The sequence below is a fragment of the Thermobia domestica genome, chromosome 4 (assembly GCF_964235325.1).
Source record: "Thermobia domestica chromosome 4, izTheDome1.hap1.1, whole genome shotgun sequence".
Taxonomy (NCBI): Eukaryota; Metazoa; Arthropoda; class Insecta; order Zygentoma; family Lepismatidae; genus Thermobia; species Thermobia domestica.
Window position 1 is genome coordinate 316,412,592 of NC_137457.1, and position 21,926 is coordinate 316,434,517.

Genomic DNA, 21,926 nt, shown 5'->3' on the forward strand with positions numbered 1-21,926 from the left:
TTAAGAGTCATAAACATTGGTATGATCACTATCCATGTCGTAACAGAGCTGAAATCTGCGCCAAGTTCTCGCAGATGATCTGCGGGGATATTCCAGAAACACGAAGGTGAAGGCGTATTCCACAGCTGCTCATAATTCCTGTGTTGTGTGATATCGAGTGTTTCTTACTTGTTGCTTTATGAAACTTCAGAGAGCATTGTCTGGTATCGTCAGATCGGGACTTCTTGGAGGCCAGGCAAAGGATGCTAAAGGGGGGTACGCCCACTTCCGGACCACCCTGTATAACGAGATCTGCCAATTGTCCTAAATAGGATTGCAGAGTGGAGCGTATTTTCGTAATCCTGGTTCCAATCTGCTTGTCAGTGGGAGCGTATTCGTTTGAGAAATAGTGACATAGATCAGAGAATGAAGAGTGTACGCTTCAGTGAAACCTCTACCAATGCGGTGTTCTTCGCTATGGTGTCGGGACGCTCGTTTCCTCGAATAATGACAAGTCTCTGCATCATGAAGATAATAATAACTCAGCCCTGTTGCTGTAGCTGAGGAATCTAGTAAAATGTCTCTAAATAAAAAGATTGAATTACTTTTTTAAGGTTAATATCCCACAGTTGTGCAAAGGAGATGGAAGACGACTGATTAATGTTAATGAATAATTGTAAAATTGCATTTCTGTGCTTTCTCAGCGGGAACTGAACCTGGAACTACGTGCACCAAAGACACACACGATAGCAACTAGAGTAACGGGGAGGGCTACCACAATGTCTTCGATGGGGGCTTGTTTGGTACAGATTTTAGTATAAGGAAACTAATACATGACGCAGATAGTTTGGAATATACTCTGCTGAATATTCTTTAAAATTAGAAAGTTTTCATCAAACACTTTTCTATTAAACACATATAACTTAGTATTCAGTATAAACATTTTCAGACAGTGAAACCTATGTTCCGGGTCGGCGATATGCGTTTGCGTTGACAGGTACCCCACACAAAAGATTTTAGTAACGAATCAAAATTCTTCTTACAATTCATCAACAAAGTTTCTGGAAACTACAAATTATAACTGGAGCGTCAAAGTTAAAATCTGGAACAGGAACTCAGCTATTAACCAATCTTTAAGATCTTAGTTTTACTGGGTAGCGCTGGCCTTAGCCAAGATTAAGCTTTCAAAAAGCAGGTGTTCGTTTCCGATTAAGATTTGATAGTCAATAACTTTAGTGAATATGTGAACTGTACAATCAAAGAGTCTAATTCCTTGCAGAGTGGCTGCGTTTATTAGTTCTTCTAACAGTGCAAGGACCATGAGTTGGGTATAGGGTTTGAAAATGTCTATGAAAATTACAATGTGATAAGCGAGCTCCAATCAACACAAACAAAGATAAAGACTTTTAGTAGACTGGGGGGGGGGGGGGCTCGAGTGAGTCCTAGTTCAGGTTTCAGGTTGGCAGGAATATCTATTTGGTCTACTGGTGAGTTACGAGCTAGCTAAGTACTCTTTATAGGATTGCTCCAACCTAGAGTCTATTCGAACTCACGCTAAACAAGGGAACAGTGAACTTTGACCGTCAGCTTCCTAAGAAGACCAGCAGTTTTTGGGGTGAACTCGGGCTGAAGCCAAGCTTTCAGAAGCAGAGTGTGAAGTTCGAAGGGAAACAGACTTTCACCATCAGTTTCCTAACAAGGGAAGGTCTTAGAAGTTGTCACTCAAACCTGATTCCCACACAGCACATCTAATAGAACATCATGAGAAATGAAAATGAGCAAAATTTAAGGTGCTATGGACCAGAAGGATAGTAGCTACTGGGATTCAACATTTGAATATCCAAAAATTTATATCATGAAATTATGTATGTTTAAAGTAATATCTTGAAAACCTTTAAAGCAATCAAACCGAAAGATGCAGAATATCATGAGAACAAATGCTGTATTGAAAACCCACAAGCAGTCTTGCCATAGATGAAGCACTGTTGCCAACACAGCATAAAGTATTTTGTGCTGTAGTAATGCAAGAATGAATGGGGTGAAGTATTATTTTGTAAAAGCGCCAACAAATTGAAACATTTTTCGAGCTAGCTCGATTATCAGTGGAACAAGGTGCTGTATTTTACTTCATAAAGAAGACATGATGAAGTGAAGTACTGTTGAAAGAGAGATTACAAAATCATCATAGAAGTGTCACAAAACTGTGCCAGTCGCAAGGCGTCTGTTTTTATGCAATATGAAGTGTTTCTCAACTAGCCATGTTTATGCGTATGCTCAACGTTGCTGACGTGTTTCCTTCCTACGGAACGCTCGGCCCCTCTGCTGTGCTTCTACCGTAACTAGGCTAGATAGCATTCGTGCTTTTTAGTGACTTCCTAGTCCATGTTAGTAGGTGTATAAGTTGGTAGAGAAAATAATATTTCATGAATGTAATTATGCACGCCAGAAAATTGTGAACGACACGTAACGTAACCTATCGGTCATACCTAGTAACGCCTTCGGCAGACATTTTGTTATTTTTTATCAGCTACTTCTGTTCATTAGCTAGGGCTTAACGGAATAAATGAATACCGTTATATAGTTGTTTTCTCTTACAGGGCAAGCATTCTCTTGGAGGGCAAGCATTAATACGCGTATTTGGGCTCCTAGAAAAGTTGTTTATCTAATTTTTGGCCCCCCTCTTTCCATCTTTCATTTACTCTATATGGGCCCCCGGAGCCTATGAGCCCTCCCGCACGGTCACAAATTCCAACGGGATAAGAATAAATATTGTATCTAGGGCCTCCAATAGTAGACATTTTTTGGGGGTTAAGTTCCAAACTTGGGCGTCCGTTTCCAGCAAAATTTTTAAAATTTACTGGAAAGATATGGATAATTTGATCGTTTGTGTGCTTGATAATATATAAGAGTCTCGAAAAATCTGTTTATTTGTTATATATAAGCGGTTGTAAACATGGGACTATACGGCGAGCGGAGGGAACTACTTGGCGCAAGGTAACAAAACAGTTGCATTGTGGGAAATTGTTATCAACATTTCAATGTGCATTTATGTTATCAACATGGCGAATGTACAAGGGCAATGAAGTAACAGTTTTAACATTTGTGAAGCAATACGTTGGTAGCGAACAAAATCTTTTAAAAGTTTGTGAAGAGCACGTATTAATGAACCTAGTAACAAATTGCAGAAAGTGTGCAAAGGAGATAACAGCGAAAAAACGTAGCGAAAGCGGACGCCCAGCTTCGGAATAAATTCTTTTTTTTTTTTTTTTTTACTGAAATGGGCTCACGACTTATTTTTTTATTGACCTTTTGTGTTGTTTTGTTTATGTAACCCTTGTGAAACTGTTTGATGCTTTATTTATAATTTCATGTTCGTATCGTATATGGAGTAAGAAAATTTTGTTTTAAATTGGACCCCTCTCAAACGGCCTGGAGCTTCTCTGGAGGGGGCAGTTTCCCCCTGCCCTCCCACAAGTTACGGCCCTGCTCCTAACTACGATTCTAGATCATCGACAGCTCTAGCTCGTCGGTAACACACCAATTATCCTTCTTTGAAATCTGTGTTCAAAGTTATTCAATCAATCATATCTCATCTATGTAAAGTATGCTCTACTCAAGGTATACAAAAATTCTTACCATAATATAAATTATTCAATGGATGTTACTTCTCTATTCGTAAAATAAATAACTTTTAAATTATCTTCAAGTTAGAAAAAGGACGTAATTCGTCATATTTTCTTTCTTTCTTCTAGATATTTAAAGGGTCAATACTTACTACGGTCGCAGCCTCAGACCTATATCGACCAAATTGCTGAAATTATTTTGTGCAGTAATTGATTATGAAACAGTAATTTATGAAAAATGTTCAGTAAAACTAAAAAAAGTAAGAAAAATGGATGGTACAGACGAACCTAATTGCTCGATTGCATACAGTTTGCCACAATTATAAAATGTTGATTAAAAACAGAGGGTTAAGTTCCAAAATTGGTAGTCCGTTTGTAGCAAAAATTTGAGAATTCACCAGGAAGAAATGAATAATTTGCTTGTTTGTGTGCTTGATAGTGTATAAGAAGAGCGAAAATTGTGTTTCTTACGTATATAAACGGTTCTAAACATGGAACTATTTGGCAAGCGGAGGGAACTACTTGACGCAAGTTTGTGTTTCTTACGTATATAAACGGTTCTAAACATGGAACTATTTGGCAAGCGGAGGGAACTACTTGACGCAAGTTTACCTCATGATAGGATTATGGGAATGTAATGAGCATGTTTTGTAAACATGGCTGGTGATAATCAGGAAAATCTACTACAAGTAAACCTCATGGCTTAATAACTCTAAAAATAAATTGTAGAAAGTTCTGTAAGTAAACAACTGTAAAGAAACGTGGAGAAAGGTATACTTTTCAATGTAACAGCAAGTAGCATAACCAACATGGCAGCAAGGTTTTAGAACACAGGTCCCTCTGCAGTAGCGGCGTAAGGCAAACTGGGGCCCGGGGCCAGTGAAGTAGGTTGGGTCCCCTTTTCGAATAATCGTGATTTATACACTTCTAGTTTTGACATTCATTTACATAATCATTTTTTCTGTTTACTGCTCCCTCTTTCCCGTTGGTGTGTGCGTTTAGATCAATTTTAGATCAATATTAGATCAATATATATATATTAAACAAATGGGGTGACATTCAGCATCCCTGTCTTTTTTTTTAATACTTAGAACCGCCTTCAGGCTGGTATCTAAAAATAAAGCAGGACCAGGACTATCATTGCATATTGTTTTCTTTTTTATTCATTTTTAAACAAAGGACACGATAGAAAAAGGATTAGGGATACAAGTGTAACGGAAACTACAACCCACGACAGAAGTAACATAATCTTAAGAACAAATAAAACTTAACAATCAAGAATCCAGAATTTATCCTACACCTATACTATCCTAGTATCAACGCGTACTGTAAGTAGATGGAATAGTGGAAGTAATGGTCCTAATAATATATTTAGAGACAAATTTACCTACAAAATGTAACAATGAGCTGATATTGCAAAAATTGCAAATAATAATATAACCGATGCGATTTCTAAGTGTAAGCTCTATGTTTTTAGAATTCTTTGTTAGGTTTTCACCTTTGGTGTTTCTCCTGTGCAATTTCTCATATGAGTCAGTTTATTTATAGTTCCTTCCTATCTGAATTTGTGCTACATGGGTTTTATTTGATTAGGTTTTTCTTCTACAATTAGCCGATTCACTTTAACGTTAAATTCCTCTCCACTGATCATACACAATATTTAAACACTTTTTTTTTTTTTTTTTTTTTACCGAACTATCAGTAAATAATGGCTAGAATAGATTTCTCTTGCGTGTCTTCTTCATTTATCTTTCTCTTGGTTTCTCCCCAGTGATAATGTACGATCTATTTAGTCCCACTACTTTTGCCGAAGTATCAATGAATAGTTCAGTTAAGCACTAGAATATTTCTCTCCTGCTTTTTTTTATACTATTGTTTCCAGACTTCACACTTGTTTTATGATTATATTATTTTGTATTTAATAATTCAGTCATGTTTATATTCTACCACTTTGACTATTTCCATTACCTCTTACAAACACAGTATTAGAATATAACAAAAATCCTGAATGTATTGAATAATTGGGGATATATTATAGATTAAATATGTAAGCACAGAATTCTACTACGAGTTATACCATCCTACTTTTCATTACCACCCATCAACAGTCAATTGACAGATCTTGACAGGTTTTTTATTATTCTTTTGGTACTTTTGTATTTTTATTGTCTTAAGTTGAAACATAAAATTACTTTCGACTGTAGTTCCGCTACCTTATTAGCCTGTGTTCCAGCAACATTCAGAAATGCTACCTTCCTTGCTTTGGTAGGTGCGAAAGTCTCAACTATATCCAAGTAGATGCTATTTCGTTTTTGATAGAAAGAATGTCCAGATTCGTGAATCTTTCTTGACTCATTGTGGAACGCAAGTATGATTTTATCAATTTCATTTTGCTGAAAGACCTTTCACATGATGCGACAGATACGTGCAGTGTTATCAAAATCTGAAGAGCGGTTGGCAAACTTTAGTAAATTTCAAGCTCCATTCAAGATATATATTTCAGGATGTCTTGTGGGGAAAAGTCAAGCTGTTCTTTAGCTTTCTGAGCACACCGTAGTGAACGGATTATATCCTTACAATCCTGAAATAGTTCTAAGCCATCCAGGTCATTCGGGTAGAACAAAGCCAAATGAGAGCAACATGCTTTTAGCCTTTCCTCGCTCTCATCATCTAGCTAGTGCACAAAGTTGGCCATAGAACACATGAGTCCAAATCTGTTGTTCAGGTCATATATGTGAATAAAATGATCATACATTTGTTGTCTCATCTCATTTAGAATTTCCGTGATAGAGCGCTTCACTTTGGCCTGTGCAGTCGGGGGTTCATTCTTTGCTTCTCCAGGCAGGCATTTCTTTCTCCTGTGTGTATCCACAGTTATGTCCCATGCCCTGCAACTTCCTTCAGCTGCAGATTTGATTTCCTTGCCCAGCTCAAGTCTCCAGGTATCAATGGTGTCAATCAGGCTCTGTAACTGAATAAGAGTTTGATTGAAACTTATATCCTGAAACTGAAGGAATTTTTAGATCCGCTCAATATATCAGAGATCTGCAGACCAGAAATATAGTAAAGCGATGGAGTTAAATGACTGGATGCTTGCAAGAAGAAGACCAGCATCTCCTCTAGGAGTATCAAGTGTTTCAGTCGAAGTGTCACGCAGATCTTCCAACAGATCAATTACTTCATCCAATTGACTAGAAAGTGCCTTCACAGCTTCTGCTTTTGAACTCCATCTAGTGTCAGTTTTACGTTACAGACCAATCTTTACGTGATTTTGCAGCACATTCCATAGGTGTAATATTTATAATGTGTTCAAGTTTGTGTATCTTAATTGGTTGTTTGGTTGCTGCAGGTCAAGGTAAGCTAATAGAATATCTTAAGTTAAATATCTACATATATTTACATTGTCATCCATGCACTCAGGTTATATTCAATTTTTATGCAATACTTAGTAGATTTCTAATTTATGGATAGAACACCATATATAGTAGGAAGCAATACAACTCTCACGAACAGAACTAATGAATCTTTTATACTGCATAGACCTACCGATAAAACATCAACGAAGCTTAGCATTGCTCAAGCAAATATTCGTTCCCTTGCTCCAAAAACTGATGAATTGCGAATCTTTGCAAACGAGGAAAAATACGATCTTATTGTCATAACTGAATCATGGCTTGATAGTGTCCTAAACTCATCAGCCGTTGAAATAAACAACTATCGTTTGTTGAGAAATGATCGGACGGACAGGTGAGAAGGAGGAGTTGCTGTATATTTCCGTAGTAATGTAAATGTGAAACTGCTTAATGTTGATGTCTCACACAAAGACGAAATTGACTGTGTATGTCTCAAAATTACCATACTATCTTATATATAAAAGAGAACGCACAAATCCTTTGTTCCCTCATCACGCTAATACGGCTGAACCAATTTCTTTCATTTTTGGGGGGTTATTAGGATTTGGACCCTAGATGGTTTTTATCATATCACTTTAATTTTTAATTACCAGTGTCTTGAGATAATTGACCATTCAAGTGTCCATAACGTACAAATCCTTTGTTAGTTCATCATAGGTAAAAATAAACGTATTTATATGCAACCCGCATGACCGTGTCACTCGGCGGGTTAACATAAATGACAGGCGATATAATGTTAACATTTACTGCAATCTTCTATGGTTTTTATCATATCACTTGAAAGCGAAAAAGTAAAAATTATCTAAGTAACAAAGTTTATTGCGTTCCGGGGTGACCGCAGCGAAGCGGGGTGAACGCTGCTAGTCATATAATAAATGAATTTATCACTTAATAGTGCATTAAGTTTTTTATTAACATGGAACAAAATGGACAATTAAAATAATATTTTTCAGTGCGAATATTTGGTACGTGGAAGGTGAGAGAATAGTCAAAGCATTCAAAAATAAGAATAACATGAGGCCAAGGTTGTGTAAACTAAAAATAAACTTTCCCACAACAAGCTATAACATAACATCTAGCTGGCCTCGATATGTGCATCTGTGATCTGATCTATTGTTTGAAAAAAAAAGTTAAAAACAAAATATCTGGTGATGTTCTGGTGGACAAATAAACGGATTTTTCGAAACTGAACAACAAAAAAAAAATAACCTTTATATTTGTATACATAACAATAATATTTATTAAAAAACTATTTTTTGACTGGTCTAAGATTCAAAAATATAGTGCCAACTAGTTGTAACAAACAAGGACGATGGTGCGTATAAAAAGTAAAACTTCTAAAGCAAATCCATAATTCTTTTGGTATCATTCAACGATCATTCATTCGGCTTCCACCATTTCGGATTCACTTCGTTCCATTCAGAGCTTCGACATGAAGTCTCTGAGTAGCTGTCGTCAGGACATTAAGTATAAACTTAAAAAAAAGTATAACTAATATATGGTATAGTATAACAAGTCAAAATTATCTATTAGCAGTTGACATGCTTTCGTAGTTATTGTATGCTTTTTTCTTTTAGTACCGTAACTTATTTGTGTATTTGACCTATGTGTAATGGTTTCTTTTATTCTAAATATTAATTAATTACATTACGCATTCTTCTTCTTATTTTTATTCAATCTCTTCTATTCTACTATCTGTCACATCTAAATAAAATGTCATAAATCATTTGGGTAATGGTCTCCATGTGACAGGCAATACACTATAACTATAATCCCACTATACTACCCGTTCCATTATTGTGGTATGCTAATACACTTTACCCATTACACCGTTATGAATCAATTTTATATTTATTATTTTTTATATATGTTAATAAATTCGGTTAGGCTATTACCATATGTGCCATATACAGACCACCCAGCGTTGCATACATTAAATTGGCGATAATTGAAGAAGCAATCACGAATGTAGGTTCTATGACTGATAATCTGCTCATCATAGGAGATCTGAGTTGTGATTTCCTTACGCCTTCGAAAAGGACTAGCTCAGGAGAGTAATGCTCCCGAAAGTAGGAACGGAAAACACAGTTCAGATTGGTTGGCGTTATCTATGTCTTGCCACGTTAGCATTCAAAGAGCGGAATTCAGACGATTGTTGATGTCGGTCCTCGTGGCCGAGTGGGCTAGCGCAATATGCTAGTAACGGGAATCTCTTTTGGCGTGAGTTCAAACCCGGCCCGAGGAAAGTTTTTTTAAACATTTTTTTTACATTTTTATAACACTTTTTAAATTAAAATAATACGAAAATAATACTCAAAAATGTAATTTACTTACTTTTGTGCAGATAAGTAGTAGTAGTAGTAGTAGTAGTAGAAACGGGTTAGAAGCCCCGCAGGGCTCGTTTTGTTGCCCTTGTACTCCATGATATAAGGCTCGTTTTGTTCCCCTTGTACTAAATGATATAGATTTTGTGACCAACTTAAAACAACTGACTAGGATAGCACCTAAAACAGCTGGCTAGACTAGCGCGCGAAAAACGTACTTCCGGGAGTATTACTCTCCCGAGCGGGTCGTCTTCGAAACGTGACACAGCTTATTTATGTTCAAAACTTGATAGCTTTCAGCTGTCGCAAATCTTAAACGAGCCAATACGCATCACTGAAACCACTGAAATACTTCGTGATGTATTTATTACTAGTAATATCAATATAATTCATTCCAGTGGAGTAAAATTACCAATCGGTACTTCAGATCACTCTTGAGTATATATATGTTTGCAATTAGAAAAAACAACAAAAGACAAGAGCAAAATAAAGACATATCGCAATTTTAAGTATTTTGATCAGTCCAAATTCACTAGTGATATAGAACGCATAGATTGGAAACCAATTGAAAACCTACCTGACGTAGATAAGAAAGTCGAATTCTTAGAAAACACCATAGTTAGCATTTTTGATAAACATGCCCCTCTATGTTCTTCGAGAATTACAAAAAAACAACAGTCCGTTGTTAACTGACAACGTTCAGCTACTAATAATTAAAAAAAAAAAAAAAAACGTGCATATCTCAAATTCAAAAGGACAAGTACCGATGTTCTTTGGAATGAACACAAACAACTACGGAACTTTACTACAGCTGTGATACGACAAGAGAAGAGAGCATATTTCACACAGTTTTTCAATAAGTAATAATCTGAGCTCCAAGGATGTATGGAATAAATTAAGAACCCTCGGTATTGGTAGTCGAAAAAATTCTCAAGCATTACCAGATGATCTTGCAGACTGCAATGAGGTTAACGCGCACTTTGGTGAAATTTGTAATGATAGAAATATCGACGAGAATGCAGTTCAAAACCACATAACTGTATATAATAATACTAAATTCTGTTCAGGTATGAATTCATTTGAACTCCGTAATATAAGCAATTTTGATGTTCAGAATGTTATTAAAACTTCAATTCGAATGCAGCTGGGCGCGAAGGTATTACAGGAAAGATGCTTAGAGTTGTTTCACCATACATTATATCACCATTAACGGATACAATAAATTATTCCATAACCACATGCTCCTTTCCATTATCATGGAAAGAAGCATTTGTAATGCCTATAGCAAAAAAGCAAAATGTATCATCTCTAAACGACGTTAGGCCTATTAGTCTATTACCAATATTTTCCAAAGTCATGGAGAAACTTGTGCATAACAAGCTCAATGATTACGTCATTAATAATAATATCTTACCCCTACACTAATCAGGCTTTCGCAATTCATATAGCACTGCCACAGCCCTACTTCATATCACTGTTGACATTTTTCGAGCATTAGATAACAACCAGATATCATTCCTGGTATTATTAGGTCTTACTAAAGCATTTGATTCAATTCATCACGACTTACTCCTAGCTAAAATGAAATACTATAACTTTTCCACCAGCACGATCCAGTGGTTCAGATCATAGGCAACAAAGAGTGGTACTAAGAGATCCTAAACTTGCAGTATCAAACTGAATCAGTCTTCAAAGAGGAGTGACAAAGCGATCAATACTAGGACCCCTGCTATTTTGTCTATATACAGCAGACGTACCAAAGCTACACTCTAGAATACATCTGTACGCGAATGATACACAACTCTGCTTAGCCACGTCTCCATAGCACACTTTACAAAGTGCAGCCCTCATTAATGAGGACTTAGAAATATTTAGTGATTGGTGCTTGTTGACATCCTTGAAAATAAACACAAGTAAATGCATATTTACAGCCATGGGAACAAGAGAAAATCTTAGGAAATTGGAAACTGGACAAATTAATATTTCCATTCGAGACACGCCGTTAGACTACTCACCTTCACTAAAAAATCTCGGATTAATACTAGATGGTGAGTTAAACTGGAAGCGACATATATCTACTGTATCTAATAAATCGATATCAATTATGCGATTATTATGTAAGTATAATGACTTTCTAAATCAGAACTCAAAACTATTTAGTGAACACGCTTATTTTTCCACTGTTCGACTATTGCGATTCTGTATATGGACCAGCCATTACTAAATCCTTAGCAATATCAATTCAAAAAGTTCAAAATGCCTGCATGAGATTTATCTATAACATGCGAAAATGTGAACATATACTGCCCTTACTAAATCAAAACAATATTCTAACAGTGTCAAGGAGGCGTTTGTTGCATCTGTACTGCCAGATACATAAGGCCATACATAATAATGGCACCCTTTATCTTAAAAGTAAGCTGACGTTCGGAAATGAAATCCACCCATACCAAACAAAACGTTCCCGTACACTTGACATCCCGCGTTTTTTTTTAGAGTGGTGGGTAGTGACAGTACTTTATTTATTGAGTTGGAAGGTGTTGGGCATCAAATTAAGTATAACATTGATTGATTGCTGAAGAACTTGGAATGAATGGGTATAAAGAAACGGCCACTAGAGGGTTTCGCCCTCTCTCTTGGCCAGGGGTGTGGGAGCATCAATTATTCTTTATTAAACTCGTAGCTGGTCAAAGAGCTGTGAAACAATTATTGTTATTATATTATACACTAACAAAAATCAAAAATAAAGATATTAAACAACAATAACATTAATAATATATGAATAATAACAAACTAGTAAGGAAAGGTGCACATACAAAAGATAACAAAAAGGTGCGGAAAAAACTGAAACTAATAAATAACGTAGAAAATGTAAAATAAAATGGAAAAATGATGATGAGTGAGGTGCTCTTAACGGCACAACACAACATATAGATGTTAGTACAAACAAATGCAGATTAATCTTCTGTCCTGGGGCGGCTCAGAACTGATGAGAAACATGGTGTAAGCCCAGATTAGTGTTGTAGTGAGACAAGTGCTATGATGAAAAAAGATGTGGAAGATGTTGACGGATGAGTTGGTGACGGAAGAAGGTGGCATGGTGGTGATCTGCTGGAAGAGTGCGGATGTATATGGAAAGCAAAACTCTGGGTGGTGTATAGCAGTACTTAGATTGAGATTCTTGTTGTAAATCTGTAAATATGGTGTCAAGAAAGATATCCTTACGATCATGGAGACTGGTAGTTATGAACTTCTGACGCAATTGTGCTATGTGTTGAACAAGCGGAGGAAAGGTAATTTTGTCATACAAGTCAGCATTATGATACGGAAGTTTTATCCTAAATGCAAGACGAATGGCATGTCTCTCAAAAATTTCAAGTCTATTGTAAAATTTTGGAGGCGCTGAACACCAGGCTATGTGTCCAAATGTAAGTATACTCCGCATAAATGCTTTGTATGTGTTAAGCAATAATTTGGAATTTAAACCCCAGGTCTTGCCAACCAGACGACGAAGAAGTTGTAAGCGGTTCTTTGCTTTGATAACAAATTTCTGAAGCTGGGGTGTCCATCGCAACTTATCGTCAAAAATGATTCCTAAGTATGTTACTGTTTTAGCTGGTTGAAGAAAGTGATCTCCCACACGTATCTGTAGTAAATTTGGATTTCGTCTAACTTTGCTGCGGTATTTAGGAGGTAAAATAACAAGTGTTTGTGTTTTGTCTTCATTAACTGAAAGTCTCCATTTACTACACCAATTCAGAAATCTAGTAATTGTAGTCTGTAAGTTTGTATTAATATGCTGTATCGTGTTTCCCAGTGTAAGAAAAGCTGTATCATCAGCATATTGAAAGAGATAAGTGTTCGGCGATGGAGACGGTAAATCGGAAGCATAGAGTATGTATAAAAGAGGAGATAGACTAGAACCTTGCGGTACTACTGTGTATGGAAAGACTGGATGTGATAATGAGTTGTCTATGCTGACGTAGGCTATTCGGTTGAGTATAAAAGAAAATATGACTCGGAGGTATGTAACAGGAAGACCCAGTTTAAGAAGTTTATAAAATAATCCATAATGCCAAATCCGATCAAAAGCTTTTTCCAGATCCCATCCCGCGGCATACACTAACAAAAGCAGTGAAATCTTTCTCTATTTCAGCTGTGAGAGCCTGGAATTCATTACCTTTCGATATAATCGAGTGCAAAGGATTCTTGACCTTCAAACGTAGGGTAAAGGATATTTTTTTATATTAACAGAAACAGCTTGAGTACCTACGCCTTAGACTGCAGCAAGTAAACCAATTTTGTATGCATATTGTAGTATAGAGGACAAGTATTAGGCCTTAGAATGTAAGGATCATAAGACCTCAGAATGTAAACAACAAAATATACTTTGACTTTCTTTTATTATATTTTAATCTACACAGCTTTTTCCTTTAAATTTCTTTGAGGTTATTGAACAAAGTGAAACATTTATTTTATTCATATTTTAATCCACCTAATTTTTTCCTTTAAATTTCTTTGGGGCTCCAAGAGAGTAAAACTTTTATTTTATTTATTTTTCATCTACATTAAACTTATTTCTTTGATTTTCTTGGGGGTTCCCAAGAAAGTGAAACATTTCCTTTATTTTTCACCTATATTCAGAGCTTTTTCCTTTGAATTTCTTTCGGAGCCTCGAAGATAATGAAACTTTTATTTTATTTATTTTTAATCTACATTCAGTTTTTTTTTCTTTAAATTTCTTTCAGGTCTCCAAGAGAGTGAGGGCTGAAGCTTATACGGAAATCCGGCACTGATTATCTTTATTAGATAGATATTTCTGTTGTTTCATCCGTCATTTGGTGTAATATTGATTTACAATTAATTGCGTTTACATTTAGGGAAGGTGTGGATTATAAACCTTGACAGCCTTTGTAGGCTTATGCTAACAAAGTTCCTTAGTAATTATTTTCTACCTACTGCCGGGGGCCCCCAGAGAGCGGGGCCCGGGACGAGGGCATCGCTCGCCCCGCCCTTACGCCGCCATTGATTATTATTATTATTATTTAATGGCCGTGACTGCGATTATATTGTAGTAGATTAGTCGTAGCAAATATTGCCATAAGTCAGTTGGTTATTATGGTGGATTGATCAGTTATCGGTGGATCTGCTGAAAAGAGCGGCAGTGAGCAGCTCGACACCCTTACGTTCACAAATTGGCGTTGGTGTGATAGAACGTTGGTATATTCCCAGATCATTTTCTGACTTGTTACAAGAACTCTATGATTTTGTTTTCTTTCTCTACCCATCAACGGAATATTATAGAATCATTTTTCAAGCCTGACGATAAGAATATTTCTATCAAATCATTGAGCATAACAAGATGACCCACCGGGGAAGATGCATGCAAAAGCTTCAACAGAGATTTTGAGGCAATTGCAAAGGCTCTAATTGTATGATTCTCAGCCAAGATGAAAACGAAAAAAAAAAGAAAAGAAAAAAGAAAAAGAAAAAGAAAGACCAAAGCTGAAGGGCTTTTAAGAAAACTTGTTTCTCCTGAAACTTCGTTTATGGCGCCCTTATACAGACATTCTCAGTAGATTTATGTAATTCTGTGAGTGAAAATATTCCATCCCATAATAAGACTGTACCTATAGTTGTGAACCTCTCATTATATTTGTGGATGAACTGAAAGATATGTTTAAGATGTATAAGATGGCTGGTGAGAAAAAAAATAAAGATTGTCCAGAGTGTTCTCCAAACTGATGGTGACTACATAGGAAAAAGGCCTAAAATATGAAAAAAAAGAAGAAATTCTTTGATGAATCAGAATCATCTGAATCAAAAGAGGTAAAGGAGATAGAAAACGCAGATCATCGTCCTCAAGAACCCTTTGTTGTGGTCAGTGACAAGCTTCTTTCCGAATTGAATAAGAGAATCGCGGTCTACTATGATTTCTCAGCAGATTTTCTTCTTAACAAATCTATGCAACTTGAGTGGCGAAGAAGTCACCATAGCAACGAGTTCTCTGCAGGAAGTGTACGCAGCTGATATCGAGAGTCAAAAAGTATTTGATATCTACTCTTTCTCAGAAGAGGCTGGTTCATCTACATAGCTGTTTTAGCCATCGAAAATGATTTGACTGTTAAACTTGATTTTAATTATGTTATTAATGATTTTGCCAATGTCAAAGCAAAACGTAAATAGTTTTGATACATTAAAGTTTCAGAAACGTCATTTTGTAAAATTTTTAGGTACAATAATATAACTCTTTATATCATTTAAGAGTATTTTATATTTTGCAGTCTTCAAAAAACCATGTAATGTTGAATGGATTAGGCAGAAGCGAGGTAAGTTTTAACGAATCCACTCCAAATGCTGGCCAGATATAGGAATTATAATATAGAGGGTGTCCGAGAATTATCTATACAACTTTACGACGTTATATTTAAAGAAGTTATGGTGATATTTACATGCGGTTTGTTGCATTCAATGCAGAAAGTCTTAAAGTTTTTTTCTTTTACAGACGGTTTTGTGCATTCAATGCAGAAAGTCTTACAGGTTCTTCTTTTGTCTTTTACAGGTTTGCAAACAATAAATGAAGATGTGGACACCACAAGAAAAAGCACAGTGTGTTGCCTGGTTCATAGAAACGAAGTCGGAGACTCAGATGCAGCGGAATGTAAGGATTAAGTATGCACGTGATCCTCCAACCAGAGCTACAATTAAAGCTTGGTATAAACAATTCATGGAAACGTGAAGTGTTCTGCACCAGAAAGGAGCTGGGAGACCAAGTACCAGTCAGGAAGATGTGGAAAGAGTGAAACAGACCTTTGTGCGTAGTCCAACAAAATCTGTTCGCAAAGCGGCGAGAGAATTGAATATGCCCAGGGCTACGGTTCATGATGTTCTTCATAAACGACTGAAGCTGCACGCCTACAAGGTGCAACTCCTTCAGGCCTTATTGCCAACCGACAAACCCAGACGTACTGACTTTGCTTGTTACATAGTGCCCACATAGAGGTGTACTAAACAGGTAAAAAACTTTAAGACTTTCTGTATTGAATGCGAAAAACCGCATGTAAATATCACATTAACTTCTTTCAATATAACGTCGTAAAGTTGTATAGATAATTCTCGGACACCCTGTATTACATAAAATGAGTAATAAGAAATAAGAACAGTAATAGCTAGTAATAATAATAATTATAATTTAGTAGCAAACGTAAAAGTAGGGGAATGTTGTACCTACAGCATAGCGTACCTAGGAACATTTGTAATTTCTGGTCGCTTCTGCAGCCTGTCAGCGTTCTGCGATAATATGTGGAGAGGAATATACCAGATGCGACTGCAGTACGTTTGTCTTTGTCATTAATAGACTTCGGAATTTTAGGCACCAAAAAGTTTAATTTTAGGCGCCTAAAATAGGTACTAAAAATAGGAAAATAGGCGCTAAAAATTAAAAATAGGCTCTAAAAATAATAGTATAAATTATTACATACCCCTTTTTATTAACATCTTTTGTTTTCAGTGAATCAGGTGATTCATTCAGTACACAACTTGCTCATTCGTAATTTTGGAAACAGTAAATTACCAACAGTTTCTCAAAGTTTTCGACTGTCAATCTCTCTCTTTTGTCTGTAAGGATCATCTTTGCTGCCGAAAACGATCTTTCCACTGAGACAGATGTTACAGGAGCATACTTAAATTTCGATACATTTTTCATTTCCACTTCGTCGGGGATGGTTTCATCCTCTCCCATCAAAACTTTCCCTATACGAACCAACACAAGAAATCCCTCATTCTTCTTCACTACACTTTCCCACTTACACTGCACTTTTTCCCCAACTTTCCCCGTAGCACTTTGGATTTTCTTTTCGGCTTCGTTAACTACTGACACCTGTTCACTAAGTGGCTTTCCCGTAGCTTCCAACTTAGTGATCGTCGTAGGTAAGAATGAAAAATTTGACTTGATATATACAAGATCTCTTTTGAGAATGGGATCTTTGAAAAGTTCCTTCAAAACTGAAACACTTGCAATGTTTTCCACACCAGGAAGTTCGCCAACAACACCAGCAATAGCGTCCAAGTTCTCTGCGTAATACAAAGCTGCTTCAAGCCATGTTCCCCAGCGCGTTAGGACAGGTTGTGGAGGAAGAGAAATGCCAGGCAGTTTTTCTTTAAAGACAGCGATTCTCGATGGGGCTTTGCAAAAAGTTTTTTTCATGTTAGAAATGAGGGCATTGACTTGAGGAAATTCGTTCCTGATTGTTTCAGAAATTCTATGAAAAGCATGTGCTACACAGGTAACATGGATGAGGTTGGGGTAGAAAGGTTTTAGGTTCTTAAACGCAGCAATCATGTAAGAAGCTGCATCTGTGCAAAGAAGAAGAATTTTAGAATCATCCACACCACTAGGATACAGAAGTTGCAAACTTTTGTTCACGGTGTAAGCAATTGTCTGGGCACTCACTTTCTTAATTTCCTTGCTACTTAACAAGTGAGGAGTTGAAGGTCCATCTTCATCAAGTTTTCCTACAACAACATTCACTATGTATCTATTGCATGCATCAGTAGTCTCATCGACGCCTACCCAAATGCTGGAATCGCCAATATCCTTTCTGATTGTATCAAGTGTATTGTTGTATTCAGAATCCAAACACGTTTTCCTGAGTGTTGACTCACACGGTATCGATTGCTGGCACCACTTCTGTAAAAACTGTCGGAATGTTTCATTTTGAAGTGTGTTCCATGGGATGTTGGCAGCGACAAGGGCTCTAGCAAGATCCGCATTAAATGTGTTCGCAGTTCCAGATTCAGATCCAGATCCAAAAGGCTGAGTTAACTGTGTCTGTTTCTGTTGTTTCTTCGCTTTAGATTTGGCAAGATGTCCAGCACCATCAATGTGTTGCTTTAAGTGGCACTTCTTTTCCTGAGAAACCTTAAAAAAAAAAAAAAAAAAAAAAAAACGCTTAGAAATATATTTTCAAATGCTTCTTACAAAACTAGTGAAGATGGTGGCGTTTTAACTTTAATTTCGGTTTCAAATTCTCTAATTTTCTTCGTGTACATTGCGACTAGTATTTTCAAACGGGTCAGTTCGGGTCAGCTTATTGTTGGACACCCTCAGTAACGGGTCGGGTCAGGTCAGCCTAACTCGGGTCACGAGTCTGGTATCGTTAGACCAACTCAGTTCACCAGTCGGGTCGGGTCAAACTATCTCGGGTGACCCGACTCGACCGGTGAACTGAGTTGGTCTAACGCTACCCGACCCGTGACCCGAGTTAGGCTGACCTGACCCGACCCGTTACTCGAGGGTGTCCAACCAAAAGTCGACCCGAACTGACCCGATTGAGAGCACTAATTGCGACAACTACCATCACTGTTTGCTTGCCTTTCTGGTCGTAATGTGCTTTTTTTTTTTTTTTTAATCGGTGAACGTTACATTATTGATTTAAAGTTGACAAAAAGGCAAACTTGTTGGTCTACCTCGTTAAAGACCAATATACCCCAGTCCCATTTCGAATCAGAACAGATCAAATAAAAGACTAATCGATGAGCATTTTACTTCAGAATAATCCCCAATTTACAGACAGAAGCAATAAAATTGTATATCAATATCTGAGAAATAATATTTAATTTTAAGCACTGTAACTAATTTAATTTTAAGCACTATATTTTATTTAATTTCGAATGCTGACACACTCCAACTTGGCAAAAATTAAAACATAATTTGGCAATATTTTGTTTGAGATTTGGATGCCAAAATAATTGCATGAAAAATTTCAAAATATCGTCCCTTTAAAATTTTCTTTAAAACTGTAATTTACAAAATTTTTAACTGATTTGAACCAAATTTTCCCCAAAATATGATTAAAATGTTTCAGTGTGAAAATCAGTGACCTGTCAAAAATTTAAAATAAGGGCCGTTTTAAAATTTCAAAAATTCAAAATTTTTGCAACTATCAACTGACAGAAACCAAAGTTAGAACGAAAATAAAGTATTAGCAATGCCTTAGTTGAGCGTGAACATCAGCATGATACAATAAATAAAATTGGCGTTTTTTAATTTTTTTTTTTTTGGAAATTAGTTGTCTCTTGCGGCCCTGCGACAAAAGGTGTATGGATATTCTTCATCAGGAGAGAGAGAGAGAGAGAGCAATCGATTAGAATTCCTTTTTTTTTTTTTTGGCTTTGGGGAGAGAACATCAGAGACAAATTCTTCCTTTCTTAAGATCTGTCCTAAAATAAAATTATCCGCAATTGTAATTCTTGTTAGACGAGTGTCAGACTGTTCTTTTCTTGCCCCTGTGTGGAATTTATTTGTCTGTAACTATGGATGGAAATCAATAGCATCTTAAGACAATAGACAGTAGCACCTCGAGCAAAATTGATAAATAAAAAAACAAAGAGACAAACAAGTTTCTGCTTCGTAAAACAAGTTCTGAGACAATCTATGAACCTCAAACGCCGTTATTTAACTATTAACAGATCTTTTCTTTCTTTTTCGAGAAAAATAACAAAAAAAAAAAAAAAAAAAATGGCCTTTAAACATTTTTCCTATCTTTTATGCTTTTCAAGATATTGACATTTCTAGTTTTTCTTTCAAACTGAAATCCTCGTTTTTAGATATTTTCGGGATGAAAGGATATATCCAGTTTCCTTAACTTTTTAAAGATAATCAATATTGGCATTGCACATTTCTTCTTTCAAACTTTTGGAACTGTTGGCATTTAAAAAAAATTGAATCCCGCCTTTCTTAACTTCTTTCGTATTTTTTTTTCTTTCTTTTGAAAAACGAGATAGCAAAAATATGTTTTCTTAAGCTCCTGAAACTGTCGAGTAATTGCTGGCATTAAACATTTTTCTCCGAAAAGAGGACCCCTTTTGGAGTTACTGACACAATATGTCAACTTTAACTTACATTGTTTTTAACCTTTACCGCTTTTTTTCGGGGGGGGGAGTCCTTCGGAAAGAACCGAGAATGCCATGTCCGCTTTTCTCAAGATCCCCGAGAATCCCTAAAACTGTTGAATGTGTAAGTCTAGACACTTTCTTCCATTAGCACTTTCAAAACCATCGTTCATATATTTCATTTAAGCAGGCTGCTAGAAGTCTTTACATTTTAAAGATTTTCCTGTGTTACAGGATTATTTTTATGTTTTTTCTTAACTGATCTAAATTCCATGTAAATTAGATTTTCACGAGTTCAGCAGCTCAGTAACGTTGTCTCTTAAAATAGTTAACCTCCCATTGATAAAGGTTTTACTTTAGCTAGCTATACAGAAACAAGGAGGGGGGGGGTGTACAATTGATTTAATTAAATTTATAAATTCTGTAAATAAAAATAGCTTTTCTTACCTGCTTGCTGCACAATGGACAAAAGATTATTCTTCCATCGTATGTTAGATCTGGAAATTCTTGCAACCACTGGCGAATCAAGGTACTTTTTGAAGACTTCTCCTTTGGCATTGTTGCGTATGATACAAAACTTCTTTTTAAGAATCCTCAAGATCTGTGACTGGGCTGTAAGCCGTTGAGTCCAATTGTTCATGCGTTGTAGAGACGATGTATCGTTCTTGAACTACGTGTTTAAGATAAATCACTGCACTGACCCGAAAATGATACATGGATGGATACTCCAGTCAACTGAACCGCGTCACTTCATGAATCGTTTCTGTTCGTGGACTTTGGTTTTTCCCAAATATTGAAAGCGAAGACCCGAAGAGATTCTTGCTTCAATAGAGCTGTGTGTTGATTTGTGAATGTGTGTGTGTAAACTATTGTCCAAATTCCAGAGAGCTGAACGGATCACAGAAGAGCTGAAGTGAGCCGCTACAGAAGAGAAAAGGTGGAATAGTTCCAAGAATGCAGAACGGCAGGGAGGGGAATATTGGTTACTGCGATATGCACTTAGCAATAGCTTTGGTTTTGCCCCTGGGGAAAGAGAGACAGACAGAAAGAGATAGAGATCTTTCAGTACAGTGTCTGCAGGATGCAAAGGGATGGTTTGTCTTTGTCTTTCACAAATGGGCTTGACCTTGAGCAGAAATAGCTCAACTTTTAGAAACAATTTTTTACATACAACCACCCTCTGCGTTTCACTTCTTCATACGAGTTAGACTAAAATTAGCCTCGACAAACACACTCACTCTGCCTTCAGATTTGTCAATTAAATTTCACTCAACACTAAAAAAAAAGTTTATTTAAAAAATACAGGAATTTTGTATTTTTTGCAGTTTTAGGCATTTTTAGGCCAAAACGGCCAAAATAGGCGCTAAACTCCATTTTAGGCATTTTTAGGGCACTTATAAAGTGTTTTAATAGGCTTAATTCCTCATGATTCGTAAAGATCCGAAGTATTTTTTACTTCCTATAAAGGGAACAAAATAGGCATTTGCCTTAAAATCCGAAGTCTAGTCATTAAACACCACTTGCAGTCGTGAAAGGTGATACAAATTTTTAGGTGTGCTTTGTAAATACTTTCGTAGTGACATTATTGTGATATAGTATAAACCGTTGATGAATGTACAATCAACAACATAGTTATCGTTTTCAGCATTTCTCGGTAAGGACACTGTACCGTACTACTTTCTCCTCTCTGTAGT

The 21,926-nt window shown here is 36.4% G+C and overlaps 2 protein-coding genes across 4 annotated transcripts in view; both read right to left on the reverse strand.

Moving 5' to 3' along the window:
- The window catches only part of LOC145684343 (phospholipid scramblase 2-like), a 50,875-nt gene extending 47,144 nt beyond the window's left edge, over positions 1-3,731 (reverse strand). For 2 of the 3 annotated variants that reach the window (XM_081756553.1, XM_081756551.1), the window contains exon 1: positions 3,616-3,731. The gene's annotated coding sequence lies outside the window, so the exon portion shown is untranslated. The remainder of the gene's footprint in view (positions 1-3,615) is intronic. The other variant, XM_081756552.1, reaches the window with a different exon arrangement.
- On the reverse strand, positions 1,688-20,864 carry LOC145683209 (uncharacterized). The gene is made up of 4 exons (XM_081754571.1): positions 20,680-20,864; positions 17,792-18,259; positions 6,356-6,573; positions 1,688-1,727 (listed from the first exon to the last, which is right to left on the reverse strand). Exons 1-4 carry the CDS (start codon positions 20,788-20,790, stop codon positions 1,688-1,690), a joined length of 837 nt encoding a protein of 278 aa, XP_081610697.1. The 5' UTR covers positions 20,791-20,864.
- Positions 20,865-21,926: the final 1,062 nt, after the last annotated feature.